Below are 14261 nucleotides of genomic sequence, written 5' to 3'. Positions count from 1 at the left end.
ACCTGAAATCACATTTTGACCCTTAGTGTGTATCCTCGAAGGTTCCTCAACCGTATTTTGTTTTGCTTACTTAGACTAATGTCAACGTAATGGGCTTGTTTAGATGTGACACAAGGAAAATAGCATAATTGCACATGTGAAAGCATCCTTGGGCAGCGGTTAGGGTACAGGGATCACTATCAGAGTGACTTATCAGCCTGGCAAGTCCCTAATAGCGGACCCGCTATCAGAGGATGGTTAGTTCGAGACTCGAGCATTGGGTCGTGACCTTATAAGCAAGGCGTTTTACTTCCCACTTCTTCATTTGATAATTGGTGACAAGTACCCCATCCTGTAATTTGTGATCACCTGGTGAATGATGGATTCAATAAACGTATATATACATGTCGATTTATACGATCACCAGACTGCAACTTTGTTCTATTGTTATTCATGTTGAGCACCAATATTCATCCCTGCCTGAACTAGTTTTGATCGGATATTCACACGAGCAATTTACTATTTTCGTGTCATTGTATACGTTCTGTCAATGAGACTCTTCACGTCGCCAGGCATTTTCAAAGCCTACTGACACACAAAAGCTGTTTCTCGCATCATGTTCCTGATATTTTACTCAAAATTATCTCAAAGACTGCAACTGTATACTTCACAACTGTCTTGCTGTGTGCGAAGGGAAATACCAAAGGAAGTCCCGCTCAACAAACACTGTTTTGCAACATAACTTTTCACACATTTTCAGTCATGCCAATTTTTTATAAAACCCTTCCAGAAAAATTAAAGGGACAAAGTCGGCCATTTTTCATGGATTTTGTTTGATACAAGATACTACTTCTATTGTTTGACATGCTGAAAGATACTAAATGAATGGGTGACGAAGCATATATTCGACCCTGGTTTTAGACATGATACACGAAACCATCGCGAAAATGAATTAATGCTCATGACCAATAATTCATTTTCGCGATGGTTTCATTTAATTTTTTTAAAACCGGGGTCGAATATATGCATCATCACCTATTTAATCAGTATCTTCCAATATGTCAAACAATATAAGAAGTATCTTGCATCAAACAAATTCATAAAAAATGGCCGACTTTGTCCCTTTAATGAACAGAACTGTTCTTCATGTTCGAGTTCGAAGACCAGTAATTGGAAGATTTGCAGCACTTTTTGCCCAGTAGACTCACATACAACATAAGGTAGCAAAGACGGCGCTATCTGAATGCATACAGCAGGCTGTCGACCCCAAGAATTGTGATAAACAACAATATACATATTTCTGCAACTACATGTCTATAGATCTACTATTGCCATTAGAAGACACAAAAAAACACAGTTATCTTCATGGACAAGCTGTCATGACTCAAGAATGAAGACACAGACTCGAAATGTCTCTTACAGAAATACAAAAGAAAATTGCTGCAGTGAATTTGGCAAGAGTTCAGAAGATCAAACATTAAATACGTACCGTTGGAGTCAACAGTCTGGTTTTCATAGTGTCAATGTTTCATCGTTGCATACTGTAACAACGAATCACCTTGCCACCACATGGGAATTCATGCCAATCACGTGGTTTTGAAATAATCAACAACCGATAAAAGTAGACTGTCTGTTTGAATATAATGTTTATTCGTATTTCTTTACGCGAAATCACGTTTACATTGCACAGGGAAAATGTTTGTCAATGATGGAAGTTATTGCACAAGAAATGTTAATCACGTGAACTGCACTTCAAAATCAAAATCTGACTGTTGTAGGAAAAAAAGAACACAGATACATAGCCTATATCTATGTTCGATAGCTAGTAAATTACATAAAAGTCGTAACAATAGAACTGTAACTCTGCTTAATGGAAGGTCCGGTATTAATAGAGATATATAGAACATTTGAATATTTAACCAAAAAGCATGCAGGTGTGAGTTGCCTAGCAGCTGTTTCCTCCCGATTTTCACTTAATTTCACAGTTTTTTGTCTGTACATACATGCAATTATGCACCTTCTGTGTATATGTGAAGGCTACATCTATCACAGATAGAAAATGCAATTTCACTTTGAAAAAAGACGAGTTTCCATAAGTTGAAACTTGCAACATTCGTTTCTAAATATACCCCCAATAAGGAGTCTGGTAGACAATATTTATGTTAAGATATGATTAATGTGTTAAGTACCAATCTGCTGTGAGTCCATGGTCTCGATTTATCATTTTAAGGTTTCTGATTTCCTTCTTGTTTTTCTACAATGTTATTTGACACTTCACAAGAACGCTTTAAGATCTGTTCATATATCACTCGCTGATCAAGATCATAGCAACCTTGTGGGCCTAAAAAAATCTAAACCCTCTTTTCATTCTTGATATGATATACTTGGATGAGATTTTGAAATTTATGCAAATGAAATTCTAACAAATTAATTTTACACAATGCTGGTATAAATGATGAGTTAATTGCGTATAATGTGAAAATAATCAAGTTAACTTTGCGTTTACAAATGTTTGTGTGGATGACACTGTTCATTAGAAAGGTGCATTTGTACTCTTCCAGATTCAGGGACAGTACATTTAATTTGATGGGGTGTGGTCAGGTCATCGGTGTAGACTACAGTGAACTCTATGACCTCATTTACCCCTCCTTGTAAGTTGATGATGACGTCACCGGTGTTGGTCTCTATGTCGAGTATTCGTTGAGGCGACATCGTCACCCATTTGGCCAACTCACCAAGGATCAATACTCTCTTGGAACTGGAAAGATGGAACAATATGAACAAACAAAATATTGATGAGTATTTCACTTTTGAAGACCAAAATTTTCTGGTTTAAGTAGTTCTTAACATGAAATAATGAATACCATAACTGTAAGTTATCTTAAGGTCGTGAAGCAAAACATAATGTGTGCTAAACACATGTCTTGCAATAGTATTAGCAAAGCTAAGGGGTCCATTCCCTGGTGCTTGTTCGGTGAAATAAATCACATTGCTTTGAAAAGACAAGCCATATTCAAAGCTATTAAATGAGCATTAACTTGCTTACCTCCCAGGAATAGTTATTTCAGGAACAGAATGCCAAAGTCCAAAGTCAGCTTTACCACATTTGTGTTGGTTCAGTGGATTCTCTTCATCAAATTTCACCAGTGTCTTCACAGGATCCCTGTCACTGAAAGCATAGTTTGAGTACAGCTTTCCAAAGCCAGCTTGTTGTGGCGTGATTGGGTAAGGTGTTTTCACATTGACCCACAGTAAAGTACCAAATCTATAACCAGCAATGTCACTGTACGTAGACCACACTTCACCATGTGGTCCTCCAGAACCCATACTCATCTGTAGGAAAACGTGTAGTTAAGTTATTTCAAATTATATTGGTCAAAAACTTCTTCAAAGTTCAACTAGAGTTCAATTAAATTCCGGATACAACTTTGAAGTCACTAAAATTGCTGGAACTTTACGAAAATACATTCTAGATGTCAGTTTCCTACTCGAACATTATTATCCCTAAGTTGCTTTCAATTTTGTCGATTGATTTAATAGTAATCTTGCGAAATAAATGTCTTTTGATAATGTCAGAGGTAAAGTGAAAGAGTTGCTCCTATTCTTTCAAAATATCTAATCTACATTCACATTCATAAAAAGTAGCGGGTACAAGAAATAAAATTACCCTGTAGATTTGTAGATCAATTGCAGTGGCTGGTTTTGAAGGTTTCAACAGCAATCCGTCACTGTTGCATGTTCTATAAATAATTAATAGAGAATTACAAATGTATATATGTTTGTTTTCCAGAACATTACTATATCAAAATTGTATCGATATATTACTGTGGGTGCAATAATTTTGAAAGTAATATAGCATTACGTAATATTTTTAATGGAGTCAGAGATTGTTTTCTACTGGCAAATTTACAAAATGAAGGACATTGAATATAGTCATATAGTCAGTCCTTGAGCAAAGTCCTACCTCATAATCAATGATTTGTTCATGTAGCCAATCTTGTCACCAGGACCAACAGGACCTGTACTCAAAAGCGACACAACACTTTGGAGTTCCACATATGGCTCTGTTCTCTCTGATGTGAAAGGAAAACGGACACATCGGAAATAAATATCAGAGAAAATATATTGGAATCATGTCATACTGCCCGTGGTTAGCTCCAGTGTCATGACTTTTGCAGTATATTGTAAAATCACGGCATTTAGTGAAATTTAATATGTAACCTTATTTTTAGTCACTTTTACAGCATACACATCGAGCAACATTTACCTCTGCACCTGACAAAACACATAAGGTATTAAAGAAATAAGATGTAACATATTGATTGAGGTTTGTACTCACGATAAGTATCCCCGGGTTGTGATTGGCTAGTCCAATGAGTGTCTTTAAATGGTGCTAGTCCTAAAGCATGGTACATTATTGAACTGAGTCCAATCTTCCACTGATCATTGCCTGGCTTATAATCACTACTAGCCCTTCCCTATGAAATATGCACTTTTAATTAATAAATGTGTCGATCATACCCCTGCTGACGTAAGCTTGGTAACTGAGGACTGAATTCTCAGTACTGGCCCTCAAGAATGTCATGGTTAGTCATGCACATCTTTATGTCTTCTACATTACAGACGCCCATTAATTACTCCTTTGTAGAATATTCATGAATCATGTCTTTGTCGTTTCATGATTAGATACTGGCAGCAAATTATAGTGTACATATAAGAAAAGATGGTGGCAACTACTTGAACACCTCTGCTAGTGGTTGGCCAATATCGAGATTCTTTTTTTTTTCAAAAATCTTGCAACTGACAACAAACCCGTTTGGGTAAAGATATCAGCAAGACTAGTACTTTAGATAAGTCAACTGACCTGTATCACACTTGGTACCTCAACACTTTGCAGTATATGTCTTGGCATTGCCATGCAGTACTGTATTGTAATGTTATTTCTTGAAGCACCGCGCCCCATCTGGAGTAACCACGAGCGGCCAACTTTGACATCACTCGTCGTAGCACGCATTCTTGCAAACTGTACGTTTAAATAGTCCTATAAACAAATATATCACATTCAAAACGCTCTGAAACAGGATTACATGCCATTTTATGAACAAACTGTACTTCAGGACTAAACTTATACGGCAGACTATATTAGAACTGCAGCTCAAAGTTCTTTAAATTATCAATGAAAACTGGGATTTGAGAACTTTCTGTTTGAATATTTAAGGTATACTGTCACCTGTTCCAATTTTGCCACAGTTACCATCGAAAGAGGAAATCTAACCAATCACAAATTTTAAGCGGGTGGCCGCTTTTTAAAACAGCGCCCTCAAATGGGCATTTTGAATACCAAGGAACGCCTCTTTGACCATATATGGGCATATTTAGATTACAGATGACTGTATACCTTTAATAATTCAGGGACCAGAGTAACTCTGCCAATTGAATACCAAATGTACAATCTTGTTAAAACTCAAATTTAAAGTGAGCTTTTCCCTTGAATTTCTTTTCTAAGAACAATGTTTACAGAAAATAGACACAAAGGACTGACTCTGAACCAGAAAGTGAAGACTTTCTCTATGATATATTTTGCAAATGACAACTTTACCTGCTCATAAGCCACAAGTCCCCATCGCCTTGATGATTTTAAAAGATAATTCCAGAACTCCTGTAAAATATCGTATACCAGTGTTCAATTATTGTGAAATCACAATGAAACAAATGATTTGCATTCTGAGGTATTTAGTAGTAATGTTGGGTTCTAATGTTAGGTATGACGACATAATCGGAGGCTTCATTAATCAAAATGATAATTTATTCAAGATTTAATGCACATATAGCTACATTACATCATCCATAGGAAGAGCATATCCAGTGTCTGCTTCAATGATAAAATTAAACTTTCCACCATTTTGTTTTGCATACGTAGTATCACTAGACCTGCAAGAAAAATGTATAAAAGCATAATGATTTAAGAGTGCGCTACCGTTTCTCTAGTGCTTCACATGTATGGAAGATCATGGCCATTTCATATCGATAGACTTAGCCTTGATAACTATTCATGGGCAATGAATTAAAAGGAATCTTTTGTTTGTGCTCATTATCTTTCCTCATAGCATTAGTTACACAAAATACGGTACGTATACTGCATTTCAATCAATGTAACATCTTTGACTGAATAGGTATCAGTGTAAACACGTTTGATCGCAGTTTCGAAAGTGAGATTATTTATCACAGATTTGTTTCACCCAATGTTTTCCTGGGTAGAAGTCTACCTTTACAGTTGAAAGTGGTAGTGTTGGACTAAACCTATGTAATGAAAGGCTAAAATTGGTATCTACATGGCAACGTGTAAATCGTGGATGTAGTAAAAACCAAGTAAGGCATTCTTCATACATGTAATTGTTTTTACTTACCACCACTTGTTATGTGCTTGCATTGGGAGATCAACTTTGTGAGATAAGTAGCTGTGAACAGATGCAAAAAAAAAGATATGAACTTAATTTGTAGCAATGAGCACATACTTATTTTTATAGTGTTGATGACTCAGAAAATATGTTCATATCTCTGTTATTGTAAAACATACTTTACGAACGTTCCAAAGGCTTAATAACAATAGACAGAAGGCCTAGCTCAAAAGTGTCAGAAATCTCCTACCAGATGCGACTTTAATTTAATCTCCTGTGCTTTCAATAAATCGTTTCTTTTTGCGTCTTGTAAGATATACAGGCACTCTATAATTTGATTCATTCATGCATTTTGTAAACTTTGAATCTACGAAAACAATATCTTGCTCATATCAATGAAAGAGAGATAGACACAATAAATATTGAGTCTTTGACAGAAAGTACAACTCTGTTTAGTTGAATTCACAATCGGATGCTAGTTATAGTCGACGTCCAAAAATGCTTGTTTTCATCATCTGGTAAACGAACTTTCCAAAGCTTACACTAAACCATGAGGAAAGATACTTGGCCTTGCAGTCCAGTTCTTGGTGCCACCAAGTTCACCTTTGTAATACCACCATGAATCTATCTGTAAATACCTGGAAATGATTATAAAACATATCTAGATTAATGCCTATCCTTTCAGGGTTTTGACTTTAAGGGCATGTACAAGTATGATTAAAGAAGACATCCAACACTCCATGTCTGCTCTACCCTTATCACTGCATTGTTGCTATGCTACTACTGATTGAATCTTTGTTCAAATGACTGGAGAACAGAGGGAAAATTACTTGCTCACCATGCATAACTGAAACATATTGGTTCTGCATATAAATCATTGACCATGTCATAGGATGAGAGAAAGTTAATGTTCTTATGTCCCTGCCATATGAAAAACCATATCTGCCTAAACTTTAATGTGTAAGTCTTAGGTACTGTAGTTTATATAATTCATAAATGTACATGGACGAGTCATTATCTACATCATATCTTACAGTACAAGCAAAATACTAGACGATACATTTTATGCTCCAAGAAATTCTAATGTCATAGTTATCAGAATATACATTGAATTGACAGGTGTTATTACCTATATGGAATAGCAATCTTATCTGAATATGATTTCATATTTATTAATGTATCTTCATAGTTCTCCTTCGATTCTGTATTGTAATAGTAATAAGCACCTAAAGGCGGGAAAACAATAATATCTATATAGTAAATGCTGAATGATTGCCCAATGTACGGATTAAAACAATTGGAAAAAAGGTGTCCTTCTTAACTGTGTTATACATAGCTCCGCAAGAGGAGAAAATACTATTTTTGAGATCAAAATCGTTTTATAAATATGTGAATAATTCGAACTATCAATACACTGAAAGTTAAATTGAAACCTGGATGAAAAAGTCATCAAGACGAATGTGAATTATTTAATAAAATGTTCATCTTCACCTGTTGTTCGTTACAAGTGAATCAGTTGCAAGGACATTCGAGAATTATCATTTATACTAAATATTTACCATTGTCAGTGTAATAGCCCAGGTAATTGATCATTAAATCTGATTCCATAGCCTCTGTCGTCTTCCCATAATTCTTTCTTAAAAGACTACCCCATTCGTAGATTGCCTGCACGTTATTAAAATATAAGGGAAACATTATAGAGGAATTAAACATGTGAAAGTTACACTTTGTCACATGTATAATTGGATATCACAATAGTAACAACTGTTCATGCAGTTGTGTATTGGATCTTTCCTGATAAAAAGTTAAAATGCAACAGCCAAATACATATCATGCGAAGTTCTATAACTATACATCAACTCACAGTATGATTATCGATATAATCAGCCAAAAGTGTGAGAATTAATGACACGGCTAAATGACAAATTTCCCACCTGAACCATGTGGACTAATCAGCACTCAGTGCCGTATTGTAGAGATGGACTGTAAGAATTAATAATACAGTGTTAAAGATGAAATGTCTGTGATAGGTTAGTTTATTGCCCGAGCAAAGTTTGCTTTGTTTCTGTTTCAGGAAGGGTTGTTACGGATCACTGATTTTGTTGAGAATTTGTTTACACCTTTTGTGCACCATTTATGTTGAATTTTCGGCTTTTTCTGTTGCTACACGATGAGTATGGTAAAATTATCCAAATTCAGACCTGATTAATTCCTTGGCCGTAGTAGACAATGGTTTGATAGTTGAAGTCTTTGGGTATCATGCTTGCATTACTCATGATTCCAAAACTGAGAACAGCTTCAGGTAGCAGAAGTTGAAGTGAAGATGCCATGAACTCAGAGAATGATGAAATCACCATGGTGTTAAGAGATTTATCAAAGATTGCGATTGGTCCACCGTATAGTCCTTCACGAATGATTCCTCTCCCTTTTGTTGACCAACTGTAAAATTAATCAGAATAAAACTGATTTAATGCATTAAAAATATAAAACCTCCAACAAACCAAGTAAGCCTATACTTGCCAAGGAAACATATCACTTTCAATACCAATGATTCATATTTGACCTAGCAAGTATGTGCAGAGTGCTGAACGTAATATCAAATGTAAATAACTTCACTGAGGATACTCACCTGCCACCTCCAGTGATCATAAGAAACACGCCTCCGTATGATAAGAACCCCTTGTCCCCCTTTTCACCCTCAACTTTGAAACTGGGAAACCCCGTACATACTCCATTGGTCCAGTTGATACCAGAGCCATGTAGATCCTCTGGAAAATACTGTTATATAAAAACTTTTTCGGTTATCTCACAAGTATTTCTAATCCATTACTATTTGTTCTCGACAGCATTGCTCTAGCAAATTCAATAAATTGTGTCCATTTCAACGAACGTAATGAGATTGTGAAAATCAATTTGGGTGAACTAAACGGATCAATTCAAACAAAATTCAGTAGGGGAGAATTATGAAAAAATTAAACATAAAAAATTGGCAGCCTCATATACCATGATTATTTTTCTGTGACGAAAACTTTAAACCAACAGAAAATTTAAATCAAAAAGGGTAATCATATGCCGCCGTATTGTGAGGCCTATAAATTATGACAACACGGGGCAAAAATGAAAACAACTTAAGTTTAGACTCTGATGCATTGCCAACCCTGCATTACCTGTGAGAAGACAACAGCTGAGATATCCTGATACACTCTGACAGAAGTCTCAATCGTCTTCCTTCCAGATTTTGCTGCAGCTTGCCATGTCATCTTCTGCATTTCAAACTTTCCCAGGACATCGCTTCCAGATGATGGATTAGAAATATTGACAAGGTGAAGAGTCTTGTCAGCACTGGAAAACTTCTTGCCATCGATTGTAAAGAAAGTTGGTCCGCTGTTAAGCCAGGTCTTGTTGTTCACAGAAATAGTATATTCTCCGTCTGGAGTGATTTTGACATTCGGTATACCGTGAACAAAACCATTGACATAGCTTACTGCTATATGAAAGACAGAAGATAAGTATATATGAAATCAATGCGTAGTAAACCTGCAAAACTGAACGCTGAGCCGGTAAATACACTTATATATCCGTCATTTTGACACCTATTGGGTACCAATATTTTGATAGATGCTGAACTAACCACTGTCATCAATGGCGATTATTTACCTGTTCACAAGGCAATCCGGGATGTGAAAAGGTTTAGCCTTAGAATTTTTAAGAAATGTTCTTCTTTGTCTACTCATTTATAAGAGACAGAAGGGTAAATGAGATTTTTAACAGCTGTTTCTTGCTGCATTTTCAAAGCCTGTTGTGCTATTGACTTTCTGAATCCTTCTGACCTTTGGTGACTGTCAGATTTACGATTATATTAAAAGGTCAGGGCAGGTCATCAAACTTCGAGCAAATCAAAGAGCACTCGCTCACTGTGAGAGAGGCGTCTAATAGTAAAAAAGTATAATTTTTAAAGGAATATTTAATTATTTTTGAGTCCATACGAGTTTGCACGTCACCAATTAGTCTTTGTTCGTCATATCATCGTCATGAGTATTGTTCGTCATATCATGGTGGGTGATGCATTTGGAGAACCTATTTTCTCATGACAACAACCAATTATCACGAGACATCAAGCAGTAATCATAAACGGGTAATGTTAGGTCTTGACGAACACAAAGATCTTTTATTGAATTGTTTCTCTGTGGAATCCCAATACTGTTTTACCGGTGTCATGTACGTCATATCACTTTTGTATATCTGATTCATTAGTTACTTTTTTCGTGTAATCCCACGATATGGAAACTCAAAGACAGCGAGTCGGCACCGATCAATTTTTGATTGAAGTATGCGCCGACTACTGTCGTCGGTTGTAATATCATTTTCAGTTCTGTTCGATTTTTAAAAAAGCGTTGAATGACCAGACTATGTACGGCAGAATGGAAGCGATGTGTTCACCACTGAACTGCGAACTGAAATCTGGGCTTAGACAGAAAATGTGATTTGATTACAGGCCTCCTTTCATGATCAACCGCTCTATTCACGCTATAATTTTTCATTAGCCACAGTCTTGTAAAGAAAATTTTAACCATCGCAAAATTTATGGGTCATACGATAAAAATATATTGCACACAGATAAAGCATTTAATAGCACCATAGCAGTATATGCAGGTCTGGATTATTTATGTATAAAGAGGTGCTCCGTTATACTTGATTTTATTACCTTGAATGAATCTCGAGCAAAATGCGTCAGTGGATCTTTTGATAAAAGCATTGTCAAACACAGCTTTACAAGGAAAATGTAGCGATAATAATTTAATCTTTCTAAAACTATTGCAAAATGTCCTTCAGCCCATTCTTTTTATTGTTCTATATTAATTTCCCCAAAACTCTTTTAGCTTGGGTTTTTTGATGTTATCACGAAATTGCTGGTGATGTTAGTGAGATCACATCGAAATTATGAAACTTAGAATGATATTGCGGTCATGCAAAATTACAACAGATTTCCTTTACACAAATACAGCAGTATTTTGAATACAGAAAAAACTCGGGAACCCTTCAAACTATCACTGCATAATTGACCATGAATGAGTTAACCGTTATTAATTATGATAATATTCTCTTTGTCGGGGTTCAAAATTGAGTTTATTTCATGTTGGCATAGTTTCAAGTTGAATGCCATAATGCCATATTTTATAGATGAGACTTAACCATCCGAGATTGTACATTCTGGAGTGTCCAAAGCTTATTGTGACTGTCGAACTTGGGGAGGCACACACCAGATTTGTATTTGAAAACACGCTATGACGTGAGGTGACCTGAGGTTGGTCTAGGTCAACTCTGGACTAACTAAGGTCAACTCTTGGTCGCCATACGCCTATATTTGAGGAAGCAAAACTAACGACTTAGATAATTTGCCCTATTTGTGAATTATTAGCCGAGTCTGCACATTGAAGCAGGGTACACGAGATATGATTGACCTGGGGTTGACCTTCTTAAACACACAATTCTTCATTTCTTTCCTCGCTTGTAGTACAGTGTTGTTGAAAGTTTGCCATGATTTGTTCCCCAACTATCGAACAGAGCAATAAGTTGACAGCTCGAGTCATGCACTTTTTATGACGGAACACCAAGCAATGCAGCCCTTGACGATGAATGGCCTCAAATCCTGGTCCTAGGTAAAGTCTATAATTGGTTGTGTGGAAAATCATGTTTCGCCTGGAACACATGCAAAACATGGAAGAAAAACTAGTCAAATCATTGTAGAGGACGGTGATTCCCGCAATTTACAAGAGCTTTCGCCTGCGCGATAATTGTGTATGAAAAGTGATAAATCTTGTCGGTACAAGATGATGTATCATCCCGTACAGTGCTATCAATAGGAAACGGTCAGTTATTATGTCCAAGAGTGGGCTGGTAAAATCCAGTGCGGGGAAGGGGTGATCTGAAACTTGTCAACCACAAAGGGGAAGACTCATGCTTTTTTCACACTGCACAGAGGGATTTACTTGATTTTCAACTGCCCTGTCAAAAAGCTTTGTTTCAGTGTAGAAAAGCATTTCGGAAAGTACCGGTTATTCTCTCCATGGTTTCGTTCTCTTGAGTTACAACCATTTGCATTTTAGTGTCTCGAAAAATTGATGAGAACATCAGTAAAATAGATGAGGTCGACGATATTTTACTGCAATTGCATTTTAAATACGATTGGAAGTAATTTGGGATAATTGGATGGTAAGGTAAGGTGGTTTACCCGCAAATGTAAGCTCTTCTGCTTTTCTTTTTAAGTTACACTCTTGTTTTGATGAGTTATTTGTAATATTGCAACATTCAACTTTATGGCAACTAACACTTTTGAGAAATTTGAAAAAGATGAAGATCCAACTATCCCAAATTAGTTCCAATTGTGTTTTTATGAGGAGAGACCACCATGGCTGATACAGATTACAGTGTTTACGTAAAACATCAGGGAGTTTGGTCAGAATATGTATGTTCTGTCTTTTCTGGCTGCGATATCGTGACCCTGGGTATGGTACTTCCTCTCCCAAATGCTAGGTCTGGATACCTAGGCCTGTGCCTACCAATTGAATTAATTCAAGATTGAAATAAATTAGAGTTACATACTGCCTATAAACGCTGCTGATTGTAGCATAAGTGTAACTAAAGACCAAGTAACTGGAACTTTCCACAATTTTTTCGGGTACTTGATGCATGTGTCAGCAGTTACATACTAGGTTGACTTTCGTTGACTCTAGCTTATGAAAGTTGACTTTGTATATATGCATTGTGAGTGTTGATTATCAAATTCAATTGCGGGCTTGAATTGAATTCAACAATATCAATGCGCGTCACACTCTGACACATTGCATTAAAGGTATACTGTCACCTGTTCCAATTTTGCCACAGTTACCATGGAAAGAGAAAATCTAACTAATCACAGATTTTAAGCGGGTGGCCGCTTTTTAAAAACAGCGCCCTCACATGGGCATTTTGAATACCAAGGAACGCCCCTTTGACCATATATGGGCACATTTAGATTACAGGTGACTGTATACCTTTAACAAAGCAATGACTTGGTCTTTCAAAATAATGTAAGCAGACCAAGAAGCTGTAGAGGATACATGGAATAAAAAATACCGAAAGAATTGTTCAACGTTACAGTTACTAAACTGTTGCTTCAGTACCAAGAAAAAAATACTGAAATATCCAAATATAAAAATTTTGCTCCTAAAGAGTATTGCTGGCGGTAGTGACACTTTTGTTATCTTCTAGGAGGTTCTTCATCTTTAATGGCTAGGGTTTCACTATTTTGACGTAGGCGCTACAAGAATTTGCTGACCCCTATGAAATAGGCCTAAATGAACACTCCTTAAATGAAGTAAATATAATGATCGTAGATAACTTTGACAACAGGTAACTTACCAGAACATATCAAAATGAACTTCAGAATCACAACCTTTTCCATCGCACGGGCAGATAAGTAACTTATTTTGGGACTTGAAGCAGTACCGTGAACCTCATGAACCTGTGAACAGCACCAACACTATGATTCGACTGTATTCACACGATAAATTTACACAATATTAATTGAACGGTGCATCATGATTAATAACGAGCATTACTGACAGTGAATGACGTTCACTGAACTGAAGACACGCCCCGGCATAAACGTATATGGTAACTTATTGATTTGTTGAAGTCATTCGCAGAATTCACGTGGAGACAGATTACGACTGCCCTCACTGTTGGGAAATCAAGACTTTTTCCCTACGTCGGCGTAATGATGTTCCAGTCATATGTTGAACTCAAACAGCCCAGAGATATTTTGATTAGAAGATATCTCACATCCTGACGATAAGATTCTGGAAGCGATTTCTAGATTTCCAACGCAAACAACAACATTCT

The 14261-nt window shown here is 36.4% G+C and overlaps 1 protein-coding gene across 1 annotated transcript; it reads right to left on the bottom strand.

The window, feature by feature from the left end:
* Window positions 1-1607: 1607 nt before the first annotated feature.
* LOC139149038 (uncharacterized) lies at window positions 1608-13919 on the bottom strand. The gene is made up of 16 exons (XM_070720544.1): window positions 13779-13919; window positions 9545-9864; window positions 9007-9155; window positions 8579-8816; window positions 7937-8042; window positions 7507-7603; window positions 6920-7015; window positions 6387-6437; window positions 5820-5910; window positions 5579-5638; window positions 4844-5020; window positions 4319-4457; window positions 3944-4052; window positions 3647-3719; window positions 3026-3312; window positions 1608-2737 (listed from the first exon to the last, which is right to left on the bottom strand). The coding sequence occupies exons 1-16, from the start codon at window positions 13819-13821 to the stop codon at window positions 2482-2484; spliced, it is 2292 nt and encodes a 763-aa protein (XP_070576645.1). The 5' UTR covers window positions 13822-13919; the 3' UTR covers window positions 1608-2481.
* Between the last annotated feature and the right edge of the window lie 342 nt (window positions 13920-14261).

Source organism: Ptychodera flava, chromosome 14 (genome assembly GCF_041260155.1).
Source record: "Ptychodera flava strain L36383 chromosome 14, AS_Pfla_20210202, whole genome shotgun sequence".
Taxonomy (NCBI): Eukaryota; Metazoa; Hemichordata; class Enteropneusta; family Ptychoderidae; genus Ptychodera; species Ptychodera flava.
The sequence above is the reverse complement of the archived record's forward strand: the minus strand, read 5'-3'. Positions and strand labels throughout refer to the sequence as shown.

Bases quoted from the DNA above. Each gene is read 5' to 3' on its own strand.
- LOC139149038 (XM_070720544.1), bottom strand. From the start codon at position 13,821: ATGGAAAAGGTTGTGATTCTGAAGTTCATTTTGATATGTTCTG. The intron at 5,911-6,386 runs GTAAGTAAAAAC...TTTTTCTTGCAG, and splicing joins CAAGCACATAACAAGTGGTG to GTCTAGTGATACTACGTATG. The intron at 5,021-5,578 runs GTAAAGTTGTCA...ATTTGTTTATAG, and splicing joins GACTTGTGGCTTATGAGCAG to GACTATTTAAACGTACAGTT.